Source organism: Vanellus vanellus (genome assembly GCF_965231255.1).
Source record: "Vanellus vanellus genome assembly, chromosome: 2".
Classification (NCBI taxonomy): Eukaryota; Metazoa; Chordata; class Aves; order Charadriiformes; family Charadriidae; genus Vanellus; species Vanellus vanellus.
In genome coordinates, this window is record NC_138906.1 from 46666040 (window position 1) to 46688161 (window position 22122).

A 22122-nucleotide genomic window follows, 5' to 3' on the forward strand; every position below is an offset into this window, starting at 1 on the left:
TCTGATGCACAGCAATGAAAAAGCACGAATGTTAGTGGTAAAGGCAAAAAAACAGCCCACTGCTGGTGAGAAATAAGACTGCATCTCATTAAAGGTGACCAGAGGCAGCAGGAAAGCTCTCCTACCTCCATCACAGAGAGGTGACTAGCCTGCAATGCTAGAGCTGCCCTCCCTCCACAAGATACACTAAGCACTAGGGGTGGAAAAGAATAGGAAATGGGGTTTATAGAAAAGATCTCACTAGAAACTCCTGTTACAATGCTCTAAAACTTAGATAACGATCTGGTGTCCAAAAATATGCGGTTTTAAACCTTTATAGGTTCACTTATTATGACCTACTACACAGAAAAGGGATGAACACAGGAAACAACCAGCTGCTCTGCTGTCTTAAGGGCAGAAGCTGAGGTACAAGCTGCCCCTCTGGTAGTGTATGTGGTAGCCACTAAAAAGCAGACAAGCACAGGGCAAAATACATGCCTTATGCAGATCCATAGCAGCAAGGTATGTCTCTGTATATTGCAACGTGGCAGACTTCTGTACAGTGCACAAGCTAAAATAGCACAAAGTCAGAATACAGAGAATTAGGGTCTCTACAATGCAGATAGTAGGGGTGGAGACAGTGGGGCCAAGAAATGACATGTCCACTCCAGTGCAACTACCAAGTACTATTTGGCTTTCTTACTCCTGTAGCCTATACTTGGTTGTTTGTTTTTTTTTTTTTCCTGAGATCAATGGCACCCTGTGAGTCCCACATAGTAGAACTCCTGCAGATTGTATGGCTTTACACCATACACCACGACCTACCCCACAACCTGGTCTTCATCCCCAAACAGCTTGGCTTGGTACTCAGCTCAAAGGCTCACAAACTTCCTCCCTGCTATAAAGAATCACCCATTATGAGAACATCACCTGAGATTTAACTAACCAGCCTGACTGCCCAGGTGGAGCCATCGGAAAAGCTGATTCTCTTGTCTCCCAAGAATCTCTTAAGGCAGTGTTTCTATGTCTGTTCTATATTTTGTGGCTAATGAAACATTGGCTGGCATAGTTGCCGGAGTTCGTACATTTTGCCTGAAGAGTTAGTAAGCTGCTTTTTACTAAATACCATAATAGTTTCACTTGGCATGTCGAGTGTATTTTTCAGATAACATGTGATAGACACAGATTTTGTTCATCCTACCTGATTTATTTTTAATATGATCTCACATAATAATAGAGTGATTTGCTCCAATTCTACAACAAGGGAATAGAATATGTTTTCACTTTCAGTCTTAAATAGTTTTGTAAGCTGGAATAACTTGCCCTTTGTACTTACCTTCCTCGTATGAGTGAGTCATGTATTAATTGTTACTTACTGTGGCCCTAGTCCCTAATCCTGCATAACTTTACTCAAATAAACTGGCTCTGCGGTTGCTCAAATGAGCGAAGTCAGACAGGAACACAAGTAAATTGCCTTTCTGTGCAGCTGATCTTTGTCCCATTATTAGTCTTAACCCTACTCTCTGCAATGCAGGATCTGCACAGGTGCATCCACATAACTAAGAAAACAGTTATGCATTTGCTGAGTGAATCCTACATAAGTCTGTGTATTTACAGCTTTTAAAGCTAGCGTAGAAAAATATTTCTAGCTTTAGTGGTCAGGAAACAGCAAGAATAAGCTGCTGTGCAAAGGAAGGTGAGCCAAGAGGAACAAGCCAGGATGACAGCATATGGGAGCAATGCCCTCCCTAACAAGGGCGTAGTCTCACACTACATGAGCAAGAAGAGCAAAGCACATCCAGTGACAGTAACCAGGTTCAGCCAAAAGTCCACTCTGCAGATACCTGGCAAGTCCAAGGTCAACCTAGGGACACAAGTCAGGAAGGCAAGATCAGGGTTGGCAAGGTACAAGGCCAGGCATCACATACATGCACCATAGTTCAGGCACCAACAGCAAGGCCTGGGCTGAAATGCATCTCCTGAGCCAATGGGTGGAGTGTGCATGAACAGAAATGCGCATCCTGGTCCCATGTGAGGTTTCTCACAGCTCTTTCTCATGACCTAGCTGATTACAGAGCAGTCTGATCCAGTGTTGCGCAGTTGCGCCCCACCACAGTTGCCTGTGCACAGAGGCAGCCAAAGCCTGGGAGATGGGGAAAGGGTTCCTGAGGAGGCTTGCAGAGACAGACGGTTACAGGCTGGTCAAGGCAAGTAGAATCTATGGGCTCACTGAGGGCCCTGATACCAGCTTAGTTAAAATGTTTTGTAAAAACTTTTTAGCTATCCATGTCCATTTAAAAATGGACTACTCTTCTCATATTTCTTACTTTCCTTACTACGTCAAATGTTCACGAGTCCATACACATCAAGGCTCTCATTTTGCTTTAAGTGAACCAACAGTTACTTTCTGATTTTAGTACTTTACATTGACTGTTTCACAGTGAATTTATATTGTTTACTGTTTCTCAATATTTACATCGTGAAAAACGTGTTCCATGGTTCTCAGTTCAGTTTCTCTTGATAGACAAGACAGTTGTCTTTTGTTCCAAAAAATAACGATGACATATAATCAGATTTGAATGCCAAAAAAAAAAAAATCAATTATGGAACTGCATACAATTTCACATAGTCAATAAAAGCTATTAAACAGTAACAAACTGACTTTCAGACACACCTACTGAGAGCATCAGCTAAGCACATCATTGATCTAGCAGGAATTGCTGTGTATAATTATTTCTAAAAATCAGTTAGTACATCTTTCTACAATAACTTTAGCTGAATGTTTTCCTCAGACTGCATAAGACTGAATATCTGATATACGGACAGAGATGAAGACATACATATCTAGGTCAACAATTGCTATGTTAATGGAACTGCCTGCACTGTCTCAATCCTTACTTTGGAAATCCTAAACTTCACATATTGTTTTACTAAAAACTTGTAGTGAAAGCACTGGGTCTGTCTTCCAGAACCTTTTTAATCTGGAACTGTAGCTGCATACTGATTAAAATTCAATCTGGATGTGGTAAAACTCACTGGAGCACATTAGAGAGAGACCGTAAGTGATCTATCCTGATTCCAGATCATTGGACAGTGCATGAAAAGCCATGAACTTCTGATTCCGTAATTCAATTGACCAGACAGTCATTTTACACCTTGACAAGCTAGAAATAGTTTTCACTTCAAATCCAGACATCGCTTTACTTGGATCCTTCACTGCAACATTGTATTGGGGCCAACTCTGCCCCTCCAGAGTTGCCCAATGACAGCATGACGCTAGCACACAGCACTGTACCTGACGATCCAAGAAAACAGTAGCAGTAAACAGCAGTGCTAAGAAAATCCTGACTATTGCTTGTTAAGAGTTTGCAAGCCCACTCAAAACTCTCTTGCATTAAAATGCGGAGGCAATGATGCCAACGAACATGCAGCAGATCTGCAGTCATCTGTAGCATGACAGTCACAAACAAAGAAGCACAAACCATTCCACCTGAGTTAAGCAGTTTTCCTAATTGCAGCATTCCATGAGCTAATGGTACATGCATAGAGAGACCTGGTATTCTTTTTGTTCCTAGCTGAGAACAGTTATGTCACTTGGACACTAGCCAGTACAGTTTATCTAAAGATCCAGATCTTAATTTCATTGCAGTTTTTTATTTTTAAAGTATCCCCTTGCAGTCAACAGACTTCAGGAAAAACTTGACACATGATCCAAACCTCTTTTGACTAATAACTATGCTAAAAATTTATGTAGAATTCAATGGAAATAGAGATAAACAGTAAATAATTTCAATTCATGTCTCCTAAACTTGTTACACTCTACGTGTGCTTGACAAGAGCCCTGTGTAGTTATAGAATCATAGAACCATAGAACAGTTTAGGTTGGAAAGGACCTTAAAGATCATCGAGTTCCAACCCCCCTGCCATAGGCAGGGACACCTCCCATTAGACCAGGTTGCCCAAGGCCACATCCAGCCTGGCCTTGAACACCTCCAGGGATGGGGCCTCAACAACCTCTCTGGGCAACCTGTTCCAGTGCCTTACCACCCTCAAAGTGAAAAATTTCTTCGTAATGTTTAATGTGAACATGCCTTCTTCCAGTTTAAAGCCATTCCTCCTCATCCTATCACTCCATGCCCTAGTAAAAAGTCCTTCCCCAGCTCTCCTGTAGGCCCCCTTTAGGTACTGGAAGGCCACGATAAGATCTCCCTGGAGCCTTCTCTTCTCCAGGCTGAACAGCCCCAACTCTTTCAGCTTCTCCTCATAGGAGAGGTGCTCCAGCCCTGGGATCATCCTCGTGGCCCTCTTCTGGACACGCTCCATCAGGTCCATGTCCTTCTTATGCTGGGGACTCCAGAGCTGGATGCAGTACTCCAGGTGGGGTCTCACGAGAGTGGAGTAGAGGGGCAGAATCACCTCCTTTGACCTGCTGGCCATACTTCTTCTGATGCAGCCCAGGATACGATTGGCCTTCTGGGCTGTGATTGCACATTGCTGGCTCATCTTGAGCTTCTCGTCAATCAGCACACCCAGGTCCTTCTCAGGGCAGCTCTCCAGCCATTCCCCGCCGAGCCTGTATTTGTGCTTGGGATTGCCCTTACCCAGATGTAGAACCTTGCACTTGGCCTTGTTGCACTTCATGAGGTTGGCTTGGTCCCACCTCTGCAGCCTGTCCAGGTCCCTCTGGATGGCATCCCTCCCCTCCAGCGTGTCTACCCTGCCAAAGAGCTTGGTATCATCGGCAAACTTACTGAGGGTGCACTTGACCCCACTGTCCATGTCACCGACAAAGATGTTGGACAGTACAGGTCCCAGTACGGACCCCTGAGGAATGCCACTCATCTCTGGTCTCCGCTTGGACATCGAGCCATTGACTGCAACTCTTTAATGCAACCGTCCAGCCAGTTCTTTATCCACAAAATGGTCCATTTGTTGAATCCATGTCTTTCCAATTTAGAGACCAGGATATCATGTGGGACAGTGTCAAACACTTTGCACAAGTCCAGGTAGATGATATCAGTTGCTCTTCCCTTGTCCACTGCTGCTGTAACCTCTTTGTAGAAGGCCACCAGATTTGTCAGGCATGACTTGCCCTTGGTGAAGCCATGCTGGCTGTCACAAATCACCTCCTTGTTTTCTATGTGCCTTAGCAGAGTTTCCAGGAGGATCTGCTCCATGATCTTGCCAGGCACAGAGGTGAGACTGACTGGCCTGTAGTTCCCCAGGTCTTCCGTATTTCCCTTTTTGAAAATTGGGGTTATGTTTCCCCTTTTCCAGTCGGCAGGAACCTTGCCAGACCTCCACGACTTCTCAAATATGATAGCTAGTGGCTTAGCGACTTCATCTGCCAGTTCCCTCAGGACATGTGGATGTATCTCATCAGGTCCCATGGACTTGTGCACCTTCCGGTTCCTTGGTGGTCTCGTACTTGATCTTTACCTACAGTGGGCGGTTCTTCATTTTTCCTCGCCTTTGCATTCTGCATCATGAGCAGTATGGCTGCAGTCCTTGCCAGTGAAGTCTGAGGCAAAAATGACATTGAGTACTTCAGCTCTGTCTCTGTCCCAGGTAACCAGCTCTTGCATTTCCTTCTGGAGAGGGCCCACATCTTCCCTAGTCTTTCTTTTCTGGCTGACATACTTAAAGAAGGATTTTTCTATGTCATAATGTCCCTGGCCAGATTTAGTTCTATCTGGGCTTTAGCTTGTCTAACCCGATCCCTGACTGCTCGAACAATTCCTCTGTATTCCTCACGGGCTACCCACCCCTGTTTCCACTCCCTATAGGCCTCCTTTTTGCTTTTGATCATGTCCAGGAGCTTCTTGTTCGTCCATGCAGGCCTCCTGGCTTTTCTGCCTGCCTTCCTCTTTGTAGGGATGCATCGCTCCTGAGCTTGGAGGAGGTGATCCTTGAATATTAACCAACTTTCTTGGGCCCTTCTTCCCTCCAGCGTTTCATCCCATGGCACCATAACAAGCAGATTCTTCAAGAGGCCAAAGTCAGCTCTCCCAAAGTTGAGGGTGGTCAGCTTGCTGCATACCTTCGTCGTTGCCTCGAGGATCTCAGACTTGACCATTTCATGGTTACTACAGCCCAGGCTACACAGTTCCATGGACTGGGGATGCACAATAGTGGGAGGCTCATTTACAGTTTTTGCAAGAGGCCCAGTCACTGCACCATCTGGAAGGCAGAGCAACTATGCAAACAAGGAGTTATCCACAAAGCAGAGCTCAGCTATGAGAGCAGGACATGGCTGCAATAAGCACTAGATTGGAGGCACTAGTTAGTCTCTAGCAGCTGTGAGGATCACCTCAGAGATATTGATCTATGCTTTGCAAATTGACTACTTTATCAAAGCTGACTGTTAAACAGCAAGCAAGTAGGCCTAACATTCTTACACCATCACCATTCTCCTAGCTTCCAAAGACAAAGGTCTTTGTTATAGTTTGCTTTGTGGAGGCAAGGTTAGAAAGAAAGCATTCCCTGCATGCCATCAGAATGGTTCAGGGAGTAAGATGAAGACTAGTTCAAGAAGATAAGAATGGAAGATAGAAAAGAAAGGAATGATTTGAGGCCATCTGCATTTCAAAAAAAAGGAGAAAAATCCACATACTTAGAGAAAAACTTGCCTTTATTTTTTCTTTTGTACGGAGTATCTTTTAATACTGTTTTTATATAGGACAGAGCAATGACAAGCAATTCTTCTAAAAATGTTCTCCACTGCCTAAAGGCAAAAAACACCTGACAGACACCCGTATTTCCCCAAATCAGTTTTGTGTATTTCCCTCAGCCCACATAATTCTGTCTCTGTTTTATATTTAGACTCTGTATTCCAGAATACAAATCTAAAAGCAGTAAATTGCTTAGTCAGACATCTGACTTCTTATGCTATGGGCTGAGACAGTTGTTCAACAAACACTTTAAGCTAGAAAAGGCAAATAAACACAGCTAATTCTCCTATTTGATTTTCTGCGTGGACTGCACAAGCAACAACTTGTGTGTGAACACAAGGAGGGGGAAGAAAGTGCAGAAAGGGGGATGAGCAACTCGGAGAGGATGGCCTTTTTTCTGACCCAAAAGGTTTATCATGCTATGACCATAAGTAATAATGAAAAAAAAGCTTAATGGCATAACTTGTAACAAATTACCATCAGTAATAGGTTACCTGAAAGAAGTACACCATGTTGGGCAGGCAGAGGAAAAAAAGCAGAATCTGTAACATACAGAGAGAAAGTCTTTATGAAGCTAAAATGAGAAATACATTTTCCAGATTTCTCCTTATGCATTAAGCTTTATAATTTGTGTTTGACCTAGGTTCCCCACTAGATTAAAATTGTATTTATCTTGTAAGGCTTGTGAAAATGCAATACAATCTCTAAGCAAAGCTGCAAACATTCGTTTTTCTTTGAGAATAGAGAGGTGATATATTTGGAAGACTCACTTATTTTGAAGGTGCCTATCAACCTTGTATGAGGTGGGTAGTTCTCTAAAAATAGAGTACGTTTGCCTTTAGGTAAGGAAAAGTAAAATGGCTTTTAACCTTCAAAACACCTTCCCTTCCTCATTAACTTTTTGTCCCCAAAAATGCAGAATAGTCAGCCAAAGTAGAGCAGGACTGGGAAGTCTGAAGTGAGAACCGGCATAAATAAAAAACATTTGAATAAAGGAGTGGAGAGCTGACAAAATAAGCACAGATAACAGGTGAGAAAAGAGGTTATGTGAAGAAAGGATGAGGAGGAATAGGGAGTGGAGCTGAAGGCGAGGAAGTCTGAGTGGGAAGGAAGGCAAAATGTTTATGCCTTTTAGCATTTCCTGGACATAACATGCATTTTGGGGGGACTTTAATACTACTCAGCAGTCACTGGGGATAAAAAAACAAAAACTAAAAGCCAAACCTAACTCCTTCCCATACTGTACACCTTCAAAAAAGTCAAAGACTGTGGGACATGAAGAGTATTTTCTTAGTTCTATTATTCAGTTACATCTATCTATGTTTAATTTAGGCAGGACTTCATCCTCATGTCTGTCTTTAAGATGCTTTAGAAACTGAAGTGTCTTATAAAAATATTATTGTATCTTAGTCTTCTTCCTTTTGAGGTTATTTTCTCAGAGAGGCTGAGTTGTCTTCCCTAATCCATATTCATAGCTAGGCTAAAGAGTTTATACTACTAAAGAAGTCACAGTTTTGCCAGTCCCATGCTTACACGATAGTATGTATGTAAAAGAAATTCCTACAAAATCAGCAGAATTTAGAATGACTTCAAGATGTGTTTCAAGACCTTAATATGTTCCAGTGCAATAATTACCTAATTATATATAAATCAGATTCCCATATTTTATACAGAATGCTAAGAATAAAATGAAAGGAAACTGTAATTTATTGCTTTTAAATGTATCATTCCCCCCCCCCCCGTTTTTTATAATAATCTATTCAGTGAGAAAATCAGCATATTAAAAGGAAATTTTCCAAGTGGGTAATCAGCATTGTTTTCAGAAATTTGCAATTAAAGCTAACTATTTTAAACTGTTGTAGCTCTCCTGTGTTTTCTAGTTGCCAGATGTTTCTGCTTTGTACAGGACTCTTTGCAGTTGTAGATTAGCACTGACATATTTTATTATCTCTGGGTATTGACTTTTGAAAGGAGCTTGTCAGGTTTTGATAAATGCTTCGACATCAGACAAATAGAGAACTTCCTGGAAAAAGAGGAACAGGCATCCTAGCAATATCTAGAATAGTTAGATTAAAAGATTAAGCTGTAAGTGCAGTGACTCTGCATATAAGTAGTCTAGAACATGCAACTAGAGAATCTCAGAGCTTTATACTGCCCTTATATGACTTGTTTTTGTTCTTTTTAATGGGTGCTTAATCCATGCTGTCTTTTTCATCACCATGTGTAAAGCCAAATGAAGCACTGAAGAAAAAAATGGATCTATCTCTATTGACATTGGACCTAACCCCCACTTCAATACAGAGGAAAAATGGAAAACAAGAACAGTGATTTCATTGTTTATTACTTTTCCCCCCATTCAAAATATATTTTTATTTTCTTTATTGATCTTTTTTTTTCCTTTACTGGAATTATAGGTACTAAACCCTGTGCTTTCTGACATGCACTAGATAAAGTTGATATTGACTTAGTCTTTAGGGTGTTGACAGGTCAAATCTGCCCAATCTTAGTGGTGGTTTAATAAACCCAAATGATTGCTTCACGTGTCAGAGGAGCTCATACTGCTGCCATAGCAAAGCTGGAATAAGGAAACATGTGCTCCCACCTCAGCTGCTTCCATACAAAGCCCAGAATCTGAGGATCTTAACACCAAGCAAATATTCATTCAAACATTCAGGCAAATGGTTGTTTGGTATGATCAATTAGAACCCATAGCTATCTGTCAACTTCCTTTGGGTGGTTGCTGTGTAAGGTTCAGGAGAATGGAACATGCACATAAATATCTGTGACCTCAGTTCATTGATTATATCTGGACTATCATGGCTACACCGTGAGGATGTGCTCTTTTATGAAAGAGGCTACTACTACTACTCTGATTTCCCTGAGATTACCTTTCAGATTGCCTTTGCTGCTCACTCATCTCATTAGCAATTTAAGGTAAGATGCCAGACTCTGAACTCAAGCCACTAACATGCAGAAAGTAATTTCTTATACCAGCCTTGAGAAAAATATTAAAATATCCAGCTGAGGTTGGCATAGCCTGCTAGGATGGGAGGACAGTATCTTCAATTACTACAGCTAAATTGCCTGAACACATCTATCTGAGTCTGCAGACGAGGCATAAAAGAATATTTTTGTGTTCTTGCTAACATTAATGTTCTGTAAGCACTTGTTTTAACAGTAGAAAGGTTCATTCTTGCTCTTTCTTATCCATTGTCTGTGATGTTTTTATTTAAAGGATTGGCCACTTCTTACCTCAGATGCAGATGCAGCCCTGGCAGCCAAGAGGGCAAACCACATGCTGGGGTGCATCAAACACAGTATAACCAGCCAGTCAAAAGAGGTGATTATCCTGCTGTATTCAGTGTTGGTGTGGCCTAACCTGGAGTACTGTGTGCAGTGCTGGACCCCACAATTTAAGGTCCTTGAATGTGTCCAGAGGAGGGCAACAAAGCTGGTGAAAGGGCTGGAAGGAATGTCCTATGAGGAGCAGCTGAGGACTATGGATTTGTCTTGTTTGGAGAGAAGGAGGCTGAGGACCGACCTCGTTGATCTCTACAGCTTCCTGAGGAGGGGAAGTGGAGAGGGAGACACTGATCTCTTCTCACTGGTATCCAGTGATAGGATGCATCAGAATGGTTCAAAGCTGTGCCAGAGGAGGTTTATAGTGAACTGAAACAGTCTGTTCCGTTCTAGGTCTCTATTTGGAATGGTACAGGTAGATCTCCGCAATGTGCTTCTGCAATGCATTTGAGGATTCTTCAAGATGAATATGTGTTTACATTATATTTTGGCTGTTAACAGAGTTTGTATAAATTTGAACTGTTTCACTACACTGCAGTTTAGTTCATGGTGAAGATGTATGTTAAAGTTCAAGTTGCAGGCTGCTAGTAAGACAATGACAATTCTGTGTAAAACACAGAAGGACACATGTAACTTCATAAAATGCTAGGGAGTGATGGACCATAGCCTTCTAGACTGTTGTAGAACTGTCAGCTTTATGAGAAAATCTATAGAAATTATAATTTGTCTGTATTTTTTATATTTCCCATTTAGCTTAATAAAGGCTTTTATGTTTTCTGTCCAGATCATCAAAATGATTCTGAAGTACTTACATTAAAGATGTACTTTTGGCATAATCTTCATTCCCCTATTTCATTAAGTATTTAGACTCCAGTGACTTGATATTTAATTTTATAGGTTTACCCCTTCCCTAGTCCCTCAAAAGCTAGGCTGGATATTATCAACACTCATCTCTGGATGCTTCAGGCAAGTGCAAGCAAAACACTCCCTCACAGGACTGAAATAATAATGACATGAGGGTTGTCTCCACATTAGGAAATGCTGCCAGTGGAAATGAAGATACTACTGCAAGCAGATTGGATTTCGGCATGTTTGGGGGTGGGGGTGGTGTCCTTCTGGTTTACTTTAATTTGATAGTGAACCAGCAGTGGGATGAATGAAAACCCCGCTTTTAAGCAGAGAGGAAAACACCAGGTAGCAGTTGACGCTGCTTCAGTTACAATGACCCAAAAGGCAACCAAACTGGTCTGGCTTTTCCTCTCATGTAGCCTCTAATTGAAGGAGCATTTTGGGAACAGCAAACACCATCAGGCCCCTAGCAAGCCGTTTGGAAAAGGTAGAAAAAAATAAGTCTGCCACAGCTCCCTGTAATGAAAAGCTCAAAAGGGTATTGTCTTGGTACACGGTTTATTCTAATAAAGAGAGGGGGCCACCATCTTTGTAGAGACAAAAGTATCGTATTCAAGTGCTTCCAGGTTATTATTAAATACAGCTAAAGGTGTCAGCAGAAATATACCTTTGACAAAAAGGTTTCTTAAACCTTTTGATGCTTCAAAACCACCTTACCAAACCAACAGCTCATCTGGAGGTTGTGGTTTTGTTTTTTTTTTCCCCTGGGGGAGTATGGGGGACAGAGAACAACATGATTTCGGCTAAAGGCTGAGGGGAAAGGAGCATTTGAAACCACTCATATTTCTCTCATTAAGACACACACACCCGCCTCGGGCCTGACCTGCTTTATTAATTGATACGTTGGTTCCTCCACATCTGGGCTCTTCACAGATTCACTCTGAAGCTATTCAGTGCTGCTCCGAGGCTCAGAGAGAGTGAAAGAGTTTTGTTGTGACATGTATGACTGAAAACCTGTGGTATTAGTTGAGCAGAAAACTGTGACAATAAGGATACAGCTCACTGACTGCCAGTTTTGGTCGAGGGCTCCCGCCATGGAGGGCGAGGCTAATGGGCGGGCCGTTGCCGTTAGCCTCGCCTTCCATGGCGGGAGCCCTCGACCCCTCCACAGAGCCGGCACCGGTGAGGAAATGATCGAGGCGGGGGCGGAACTACACTTCCCGACAAGCCGCCGGGGCGGAGGGAGGAGAGGGCGATCCCCTGCCGGCGGGTAGGCGGGGGAGCGTGAGGCGGCTGCCTCAGGGAACCCGTCGCCGCGGCCATTGGCGGGTGGCGCTGCTATGGCGCTCTCCGCGGCGCCCCTCAAGGTTTGCATCGTGGGCTCGGGCAACTGGTGAGTGCGGCGGCGGCGGGGGGCGGCAGCCCCTGACAGGGCTGACACCTCAGCCGGCTGCTCCGGCCTGATCTTCCCCGCGGCCGTGCCTGCCCGGGCCTTGCGGTCGTTCTCCCAGCGCCCGCAGCCGGAGGGTTTCGCGCCGTGGCCGCGCTTCCCTCAGGGGTTGGCGGCGGTGAGGGCAGCCGCGCCCCGGAGGCGACGGCCCCGGTGCTGGTGGTGAAACACGGTGTCGCTGGTAGCTGTGGAGAGGCTTCGCCAGCCTTCGGTCTCCCTTAGAGGCGGAGGTGCAGCCCTGAAGTAAGCGGAGGCAGAAGCGGCAGAACCGAGCCCTCTGTTTTGGTGTGCTTGCAGGCACCCATCTCTTCTGTGAAGAAGTCGTTTTAGGATGTTTTTAACCTGGTGTTTGTTGTGTGGCTTGTCCGATGTCATTGTCGTAGACGTTAAAGATACTGAACGTTTGGGTTTTGGTTTTGTTTTTGTTTTTGTTTTTTTCTAGCAGGTCATCGCTCACTAAGCGCTGCCTGTAGGGCTTCTGTAACAAGTCCACTTCTCTCCAAAAGTGTTGTTGGGGGTTTCCTATGTTAGCTGTTTTCCAAAGTAGCTCAAAGAAGAGTTGCGAGATGCTAGGTTACTTGAAATACCTTTTCTTTTTCAAATTCATTATGCTGAGGCATGCTGAAGGTTTGAGACGAGGTTTTATTGCTGCATCTATCACTAGCTTATGATTAGGCTTAAATAACTGAAGGTTTGAGACGAGGTTTTATTGTTGCATCTACTACTAGCTTATAATTAGGCTTAAATAAACTTACGTTGTGTCCACTGAAAGCAATAGATTTACTAATAATTTCTCAAAGAGTAGCATCACGTTAATAATCCTTTGTCTTGCTTCTTCAATTTCTCTGCTATTCCTGGTTGCTGTTTTTACCCTGGATCCCTATTTACAATGAATAAATTAAGTACAATATGTAATATAAATGTATCTTCACAGTTTGTCACTTTAATTACTAATGCTAAGCATACATTGTTTCTGATAACATTCTGTTTTTTAAGACTAAATCCAAATTCAGAGGAATTTGGTGTAGAGCAAGGTACTGCAGTTTACTAAACAAAGCTTAAAAGCCTTTTTTCAAGGTGATATTAGACTTGTTGCTCATCCCCTGCCCCCTCTGTGCAATTGGCTTTTGGTGCTGTTTTGCATAGTTAAAAATATCAGCAACTGCCAAGTTGTGTTTTTCTTTGTGATGGGTTGTTGAGGGAATGGCTGACATTTCAGTACAACATCTCTTGCTTTCCTTACCCTAGCTTGTAAGATGAACGGGGTAAGATGCCATGCAATGCAAAAAATAAATTATGTAGTTAGACTTATCAATCTTTTAGGAGTATTTTTCCAGTTCTCCCATACTTGAAATCTAGCAAAACGTTTTACAGGAAGTTTGACTGTGCTGTGAAACACTTGCAGAAGCGAAAGGATTTGTAGGTGTTACCTACTAGCAATAACCATGTGCATATATATTTTGTTTTCACCTCACTGGATCAGTTTAATAACAAGAAAAGCTTCTGCCTGATGGAATGGATATTTGGGTGGCAAAATGCCCATATCTGCGATGCTGAGAGAAAGATATACTGCTATTATTGAGCATCAGCTTTTTTCTTTCTTTTGGGAATAAATGTATTCAAATAACTGATAGCTTATTTTGTATTTGATAGAAGCATGGCTTTTTTTTTTTTGTGGCAGGAAAGCAGAACCCAAAGTAATCAAAAATTTTAAATTGCAAATGATTTGTTGTGCAACAGCTCTCCTATTCTCCCCCTCTCCATGTTTCTGGAAACAATGATTCTTGGAGAGGTAGGTGGTTCTTCCTCAGAGTCCAAGGGATGACAGACACCAAACTCTGACTGCAAAGAGCACTGTCATTCAATAATATATACAACTATTGGACTAAATAGGACTTAATTTGAATTGTGTACCTGTGTGCATGTAAGTGCCTTTTTGAATTGGGGCCTGTGGTCCCAAGGTGGAATCATTTAATGCTCGAAAGCAGGTAAACAGAAAGAAATTGAAGCACTGATATGCATCTTATCATTGATGTTTTGGGGTTATATATTTTTGAAACCTGGTTTGTGGGAGTGTGTGACTCATGTTGTCTGAACTGTAAGCACGTAAGTTGAACCGAGTAGGGTTTGGCATCTTTAGCAGTTTGGAGTGTGTGGGGTTTTGGGGTTCTGTGTGAGATGATTCTGTCCCACAAGGGCCAGTAGCTGTATGGAAGTCTTTGCCTTCTCACAGCCCTTTAACCTATACCTGAGATGGAAAAAAACCCACTAAAGGAACTTGGCATGACAGTGGCCCTTTAGAAGGGTTGAGCCAATCACCTTGGATGATAAACTACTTCCAGTCAGACTTGTTTGGTCAGTTTGCTAAGGGGAAGGTCACCTTAACGATGAAGTTGACTTGGCAGGGGTCACTGGGCACCTGATGGAAGATCATGGGACGGGACAGATGGCTCGCAAGGCATAGAAGCACAGGAGGAACTGTGCTTTTTGCTGACTGTGCCCACTTAGTGTTGCTCAGCTGGCGGATAAGTGATTGTACTAGTATCTTTAAGATAGGGGATAAAATAAGCTTTCTTGCCTGTGAAGAGAGTACTCCTTGGAAATAAGCCTTGGAGCCTCAGGATTCAAGGGCAGTGCACAAATTCAGTTTAAGCACTGTAAATGCTGCCTTGGACATGTACTATAACTTGCTCTTCAGATAACAGTTCCAAGGGAGGTTAACAAGGTGTGCGTGAGCAGAATTTATCCCTGTCTGTTTTGCTAGAACCAGTCCTTAATTAATCTGTCTGCCCAACTTGAACAGAAACGGAGTTTGGAAGTTACTGGGTAGAGAAGTTCATTTGCCTAGGAGCTGGCTTGTAGAAAAATGGGATATAAAACTTGTGGCTTAACTGAGGTCATTTTATAGGGATGAGTGGTAGAGCTAGAGTTGATGATGTTATTTGTACTTGTCTATTGTGACCTCTGCTAATGCTGGTATCAGGGCAAGTTTAGGACTTTCTGAGTTTTGTACTTTACTTTTAAAGTGAGGAGGGGAAAGCAGACCAACTGTGATACACTGTAACAGTGAAGGGCAGGAGACAAATTGCATGGTCTTGCTCAGTGAGGTCAGATAGAGTTCTTTAGAAGCGTTAAATAAGTGTATGTGATTGTATTTGGGCATACCTTTGGTACTCATTGCAAGGAAAAGAACTGCTGTTTGGCATGCAACTACCTTGTTGTATCAGTTGAATAGCATTAACCATCCCTCAGAGCATGTCAGGGTTAAGGTTTATGAGGAAATCTTTCACTATGGTTTTTCTTGTGTAACTGAGCTGCTGCAGGCACCAAGTCTTGCAATCTAGCTCATGCTAGAACTGTTATTGTTAGGAATAAATTGGCAAGAATTCCCATTCCTTTGCCTTGTGATATGTCAGGAGTATACAAGACAAGCCAGACATCCCAGTAAACTATTTCAGAGTACAGTCTGAGGAGTATTAGGATACAGAAGAGAATATAGGCTTGCTCGTTCGATTAACAGGTGTGGGGAGCTGGTATTTCACCTTGAATAGAGCAATCTTAGACTTGGTGTCAGTCGTTTGACCGTGCTTAAATTCAGTCCTAGAACAGTTGTTGTAACAGGAAATGAGGAACCAGAGAAAGCCAGTCAGGTGAGTCTTCTTGAATTCAGGAACCAAGACTAGACAAATCCTCACTTTTTTAATACTACATGCAAAGGCTGAAAAAAGAAAAAGACAGCTAAGGCATTTAAGTGTTAAATAGTAATGGAATTAATGTCTCGTTCAAGTAGTACACGCTGCCAAACTTTATACTGGCAAACTGTTTGAAAATCCCACTCAGACAGTTGCTGAACCAGTTATTTCTGTCTTTTTCTATCATCACTAAGTACACAGAATTTGTACTGAAGTTCAAAACTGAAGACAGTGATTTGCCAGGATCCAGACTTTGTCTATAACTCTGTAATAGTAAATGTACTTTTGTTCAAGGAACTCGAGCACTTTCTGAGGAACACACACCTGTATTGTATTGAATGAGATTCATACTGTTTGTGTGGATCTGAAGTTTGGGGGTTGAGTTGTTGCGTTGTCTACCATTGCAGCAGAAACAACTCTGTGTGTATGCAGATCTAGAACATGAGGTTGATAAGAGATAGCTGACAATTGTGGCTTCTGTATCACCTCCTGAACCCAGGGGAATTTGTAGTGTGTGAAATGCTATTAGAGAAATAAATTCCAGTCTTTTAAGAAATACAGTTTTATGGTTTAACTCAAGGTCTGCTTAGGATACTATATTTTTTTCAGCCACAACTTAGAAAGTGGCATTAGGCCTGTGATAGCACACATCTTTAAAATAGCACAATGAGTTGTGCCATAATAAAAACTCTTGGAGCAGAATGAATCTATTTAGTTTGGTTGCCAACTATGGGTTTATTACAAGCAACATTGGTAATAAATTTAGGGGAGTGTGTGAGTATAACTAGATTTGAAAAGTTAAAGTGTTCTTAACTCCTAACATAAGTGTGCAGTTTCTACACATAAGCCTCAGATGATCGGTGACTCTGTGTATTTTTATCGCAGCTTTCTAATTTTTTTTTTTGTCTGGTGTCAGTAATTATGAAGCTACTTTCTTGTCCCAGGAAAGGAAGTTAGGTTAACAGGATTTATGAAATTGCATCTTTTTGTTCCATGTAGCATTCAGGCTAGGAATGGAAGGGAAGGTTGTGTTTGTTTCTCTTCTTGTATGTACTTTCAATAATTCTGATTAATTTCATTGTTGCTTAGAGATGTGAGTAGTAAAATTGATCACCGTCCTACAGATTTCACTGTGTGCTGTTCTTAGGGAGAAAACAAGGCACAGTGATGGAATCATCTGCCTGCAAATTCAGAGGATGCCATTGCAACAGTTAAATTCTGTGAGGTTGGCAGCATAACCGTAAAGCTTACAACTTATGCAAAATATAAATGCTTCTTGGCTTTAAATACATACCAGTACTGTACAGCAATTGATGGGTCAGTCATCTTGGCAAAGAAAGCTTCCTGCTTCTTAAAGGTGAAAATGATCAATTTTTTAAAATTGAGTGTATCGCTTTTACCACTGCTTTGAAGATATAATCCATTTGATTTGTGGAGATACAGTAACCCAAACTCTCACTGGATAGCCAATGAGCAGACAAAATAAGTAAGTATGTTTCCAGTAAATGCTTCAGTCCAGCCTACTCTAGGTATATTTGAGAGAAAGCAGCAGGTGTGAATGACTGGTATATTTTTCCACTTGTTTTACTAGATCAAAAATGCTACATAGTAACTGGTCAAATAACCTGTGAATTTCTATTTATTTTAAAGACAATCTCTTTCTTCTAGAGCAAAATCATATTTTTTTAGAATATTTTTTTTTCTTTTCTTTCCTGCAGGGGTTCTGCGGTTGCCAAAATAGTAGGCAATAATGTAAAAAAATTGCAAAAGTTTGCTTCCACAGTGAAGATGTGGGTCTTTGAGGAGAATATTAACGGGAGAAAACTGACGGATATCATAAATAATGAACATGAAAATGTAAAATACCTCCCTGGATACAAGCTGCCAGATAATGTGGTAAGGCTCAGAAGCTAGTTATGGAGCAGAGGGAATATTGCTCATGCTGTGAACGGAGGTAGAAATTTGTTTTGTTAACAGCTTTAGGGTTTATAATATTTCAGACTGTATGCTATTTTACTCATGAGATCAGAGATTTGAACAAGTAAAATTATGCAATTATGCAGGTAGGTAAATCCAACGCACATACTTTTTTTTTTTTTTTTTTTTTTTTTCCCCCAGTCTCATTATTGTTTTTATGTTACTTCAGTTTCTGTATGGGGAAGCAAATGTGAAAACGAGGGCAAGATTAACCCATTTAAAAAAAATACCCATTTAAAAAAAATTTGGCCCCAGCTTTGGAAGGGAGTTGGCTGGTCAGTGAGAACTGAAGGGATTTCAAGTACTCTGAAACGTTTAAAAAGTATTACAGGGTGAGAGTTAGAGTATTTCTCAAGAAAACTGCAAGTCGTTTGCCATTTATCTGGTTCTCAGTTGCGTTTCAACTGTGTGCGGTCAGATCAGCATGTTGGATGTAGCATTGCCAGGGCAGAACAGTGGGACTCTACATCTCTTTTGTGATGGTGGGTGGGCAGGTGGTCACTCTTGCCCCAAAAACATTATAGGAAGAAGCTGCAGCAGCTGATAATTAGTAGAGATTTTGGGCAGGAAAAACATGATTTGCTATGCATTGCATTTTTCTCTCTAACAGTAATGCTGAAATACCACTTCCCTAGCCTTCAGCAAGTGTGGTGTTTCTGCTGTCCACTACCTGCTTGTTCAAGTTCATCCTCTTTATCAATAGGCTGAACTTAGTGCTACATTTTAAACCTGAGTGTTATTTTAAGATGGTCATCAGGTGTTAGGAAAAGTGGAGTCTGGCTAGTGACTTCAAAGTAGGTCACCTTAAAGGGTAAACAAGATCTATAAGGACAGAGAAAGAGAATATAAACTACTAGGAGTAAGAGGCCTGAGGAAGAAATTTGAGCGTATAAGGAACTAGGTAAAGAAACTGCCTTCCAGCATGCAGTAGTTTATCAAAAATTGAGATTATTTTGTCAAAGAGAAAGCAGCTTCTTATTTTATATTTTCTTACGCGAAGTACTTCTTTGAATGTTATAGAACATTTTGAATTTTCATTGCAGTAACCATGCTGGTGGCTGTGAAGATGCCCCTTTCAAGACATAAAATAGCTTGTTTGAAAGCTTAAAGTCTTTTTGCTTTTCTGGGGAGTTTATTTTACTGTTTATTTTCAATGTTGCAACAGAGTCGTTTGTAGCATTCAGTATAAGACAATGTGCTTTTACTTACCAGATAACACTTGTGTGTAGTGTTAATTTTAAGAAGTTATGTGACCTTTTTCTCCCAAAACTACACAGGTTGCTGTCCCAAACCTTAATGAAGCTGTACAGGATGCAGACTTGCTGGTTTTTGTCATTCCTCATCAGTTCATTCATAAAGTCTGCGATGAAATCACAGGACGTGTACCCAAGAAAGCACTCGGTATAACACTCATAAAGGTATAATAAATACTATGCATTAATAACTGAGAATGTGTCATGGAATCTTCTAAAACAAGATGGCTTGATATTTTGATATGAGAAGTCTCTTCGCATTATTCACTTGGTTGTTCCATTAAACCTTTCTAGATGTAAGATTGTAATTTGTCTCAGTCATTACTGGATTGTTATGCAGTGTTTTATTTTAGGCTAGCACTCGCAGTAAGAGGAAAATGAGGCTGTTCACAAGACGAAAGAGGGAGTGAATATGTTTTGCACCACCAAGCTTTCTAGTCTTTTATTTGTTGTTTCCAAATGCATCATTAGATGAAGAATAGAGTACAAGCATAATGCTTTGATTGTTAATGCACATCCCACACACTGAGTTGATCATTTTAAGAACTGCTGAGAGGATTTAACGTGACTGAGAGGATAGTGCTCTTGTTCATGTCAAGTATTATGTTGTAACAAGAGAGTCTGTTCAGCATGGCCCAAAAAGAGAGTTCGAGCATAGGAAAATAGGAGGGGGCAGACATGCAAGAAGTATTTCACTGGAGTGTTTGTAGTTTTGGTGGCAGGAGAATTTTTAAATATGGATGGGCTGCTTTTTTTATTTTTTTTTCCCCCCTGTGTGTTTAGCTGCGAAGAATAAGCTATTCCCACAGGGTTTGGAAGATTCTGGTTTGTTGCTGCTTTGTCCTTAGTTGGGAGTAGGCCATTTTCTCAGCACACATTCCCTTGTTTACTGTCATTTCTGGAAAATGATACATTTATGGATCTGTGCTTAAAAAGAACAAAACCCCACTATCACTATTACTGCAAGCTTGTCTATTTAGTTTGACTAACTAAGCCCATCAAATCTGTATTATTTTGTCAGTGCTGACCTGATATATTACTGAGATGTATGAAAAAGTAATGCTTCCCAAGTGCCCTTACTGCATTCCGTAGAAAAACTTTTCATGTTGTAGAGGGATAAAATAAGGCAGTGTTAAGAGCTGAATGTGTAGTATCAAAACTACACAACTGTCCCAGATGCCCTTAAGTTTATTGCTTTGAAGTTGTCAGTTTATGCTTCTTTCTTCTGTAAGCTTAAGATAAACTTTATTCTCCTTTAATTTGCTAAGTTTGATTTATGTTCTCATGACCATAGTGATAGGAATAACTAATAAAATCAGTGGAGTAAATAAGGATTTATGTCAGCATATCTGAAGTCAGTCTAGACCTGTATTCCCTTGTGGTTACTGCTCAGGCTATTGATTACCAGTGCTTTAATAGAGTGTTGATTAATGGCTATGTTTGAAAAAACAAGAAACAAACAACAAAACCAAAAGCCCATACTCAGTGTAGCGTAAGTAAAATAGTGACACCTGCCACGCAAGAGTTGATTAAACTGTGTTTCTACTAGTAAACTGTTGTTATTATACACAAGGGAATCTGTCTCTGATAGTTCAGATACGTCTTCAGAAAACAAGTTATTGGGATACTGTTTTGTGAGTTTTGGTGCAATATCAAATCCAAGTGCAGGCCTGATTCACAACTGATGGACTGATGATGCTTCACTGGTTTTAGTATGGATACACTGATAATAAACAGCTGAGATTCTGAACTAACAAAGGTGAATATTCAGCACTACTTAGAATCAGGGCTTTGAGCATGGAATAAAAACCTACCATCATCTAGAGTTTAGTCCTAATTCTTAAGGTGCTACCTCCTATGAAAAGAAGGCAGCTTGGTGAGGTCACAACAGTAGCAGAAGTTTCACTGGCAGCAAATCTGTCATCATTAGTCTCTATCTGAATAGGCTTTGTTGCAGCTCCCACCCGTGGACAAGACTAATTGTGATGTGCTTTCTTCTCTACTGTGTCTAATGAATGACTTTTTGGTAATTCCATTTAATGTTGGCTGCAGGGAATAGATGAAGGCCCGGAGGGACTCAAACTGATCTCTGACATTATTCGAGAGAAGATGGGAATAGACATCAGTGTGCTGATGGGAGCTAACATTGCCAATGAGGTGGCAGCAGAGAAATTCTGTGAAACCACAATAGGTACTGTTCCAAGTAATAAGAATGTTTAAAACATACTCCTGTCCTCACAGTTCCACACCAAATAGTTCAGATTTTATCGTTTTCAACATTAGCTGACAGTTATCAGAAACTGTTGGGTTCTTCTTATTTTAATGCAGAATTTCCTAGAAAGTTTGTGCTTCCAAAAGTACTAGGACAATACCAGGAATAGAGGGAGAGGGAGGACTGCAATTTTACTTCGTCTCACTAGGGTTGTGACCTTAGCAAGTGAAATGCTAAGCATGCTTTTTAACACCCTCCACATAATGAACTGCTTTATTACCAAGCTTAAGATTTTTCTTGGGTCTGCATGGCTTTATATGGACAAATGATTGTATAATCTGTACTCCAGCTCAGGTTTTATGGTCACAGATGGTACCTTTATGCATGTTTGGGTTGTGGTTTTTTTTTTTTTTTTTTAAGGTATCAATATCTTATTTTAATTTCTTAAAATAATTGTTTCCCCCAAAAGCTAGACAAGGTTTTAGTTCTGTGTTGATGTCTGCACACCTTTGCAGCACAAAAATGTGCCTAGTCTTGGATTTCACACTACCTAGACAGGCATGTGTGTTTATACGCATACAGGTAGTCATACATAATAGTTCATGTTATTTTTTTTAGTGTTAATTTTTGGCATTTTGTGCATTTTTGGCTCTCATTAACAGCTTTTACATTGAACTTATTTTTGAATGGTTGAATTACCTCTTTGTGATCAGAAACATTTGTCAGTGGCAGCATGCTC

At 41.1% G+C, this 22122-nt stretch overlaps 1 protein-coding gene across 1 annotated transcript in view; it reads left to right on the top strand.

Annotated features, from left to right (window-relative positions):
• The first annotated feature begins 12082 nt into the window (after positions 1-12082).
• The window catches only part of GPD1L (glycerol-3-phosphate dehydrogenase 1 like), a 24714-nt gene continuing 14674 nt past the window's right edge, over positions 12083-22122 (top strand). The window contains exons 1-4 of the mRNA XM_082499161.1: positions 12083-12192; positions 17660-17837; positions 19196-19336; positions 21224-21362. Of these exons, the coding sequence (XP_082355287.1) occupies positions 12140-12192; positions 17660-17837; positions 19196-19336; positions 21224-21362 (511 nt within the window). The 5' untranslated portion in view covers positions 12083-12139. The remainder of the gene's footprint in view (positions 12193-17659; positions 17838-19195; positions 19337-21223; positions 21363-22122) is intronic.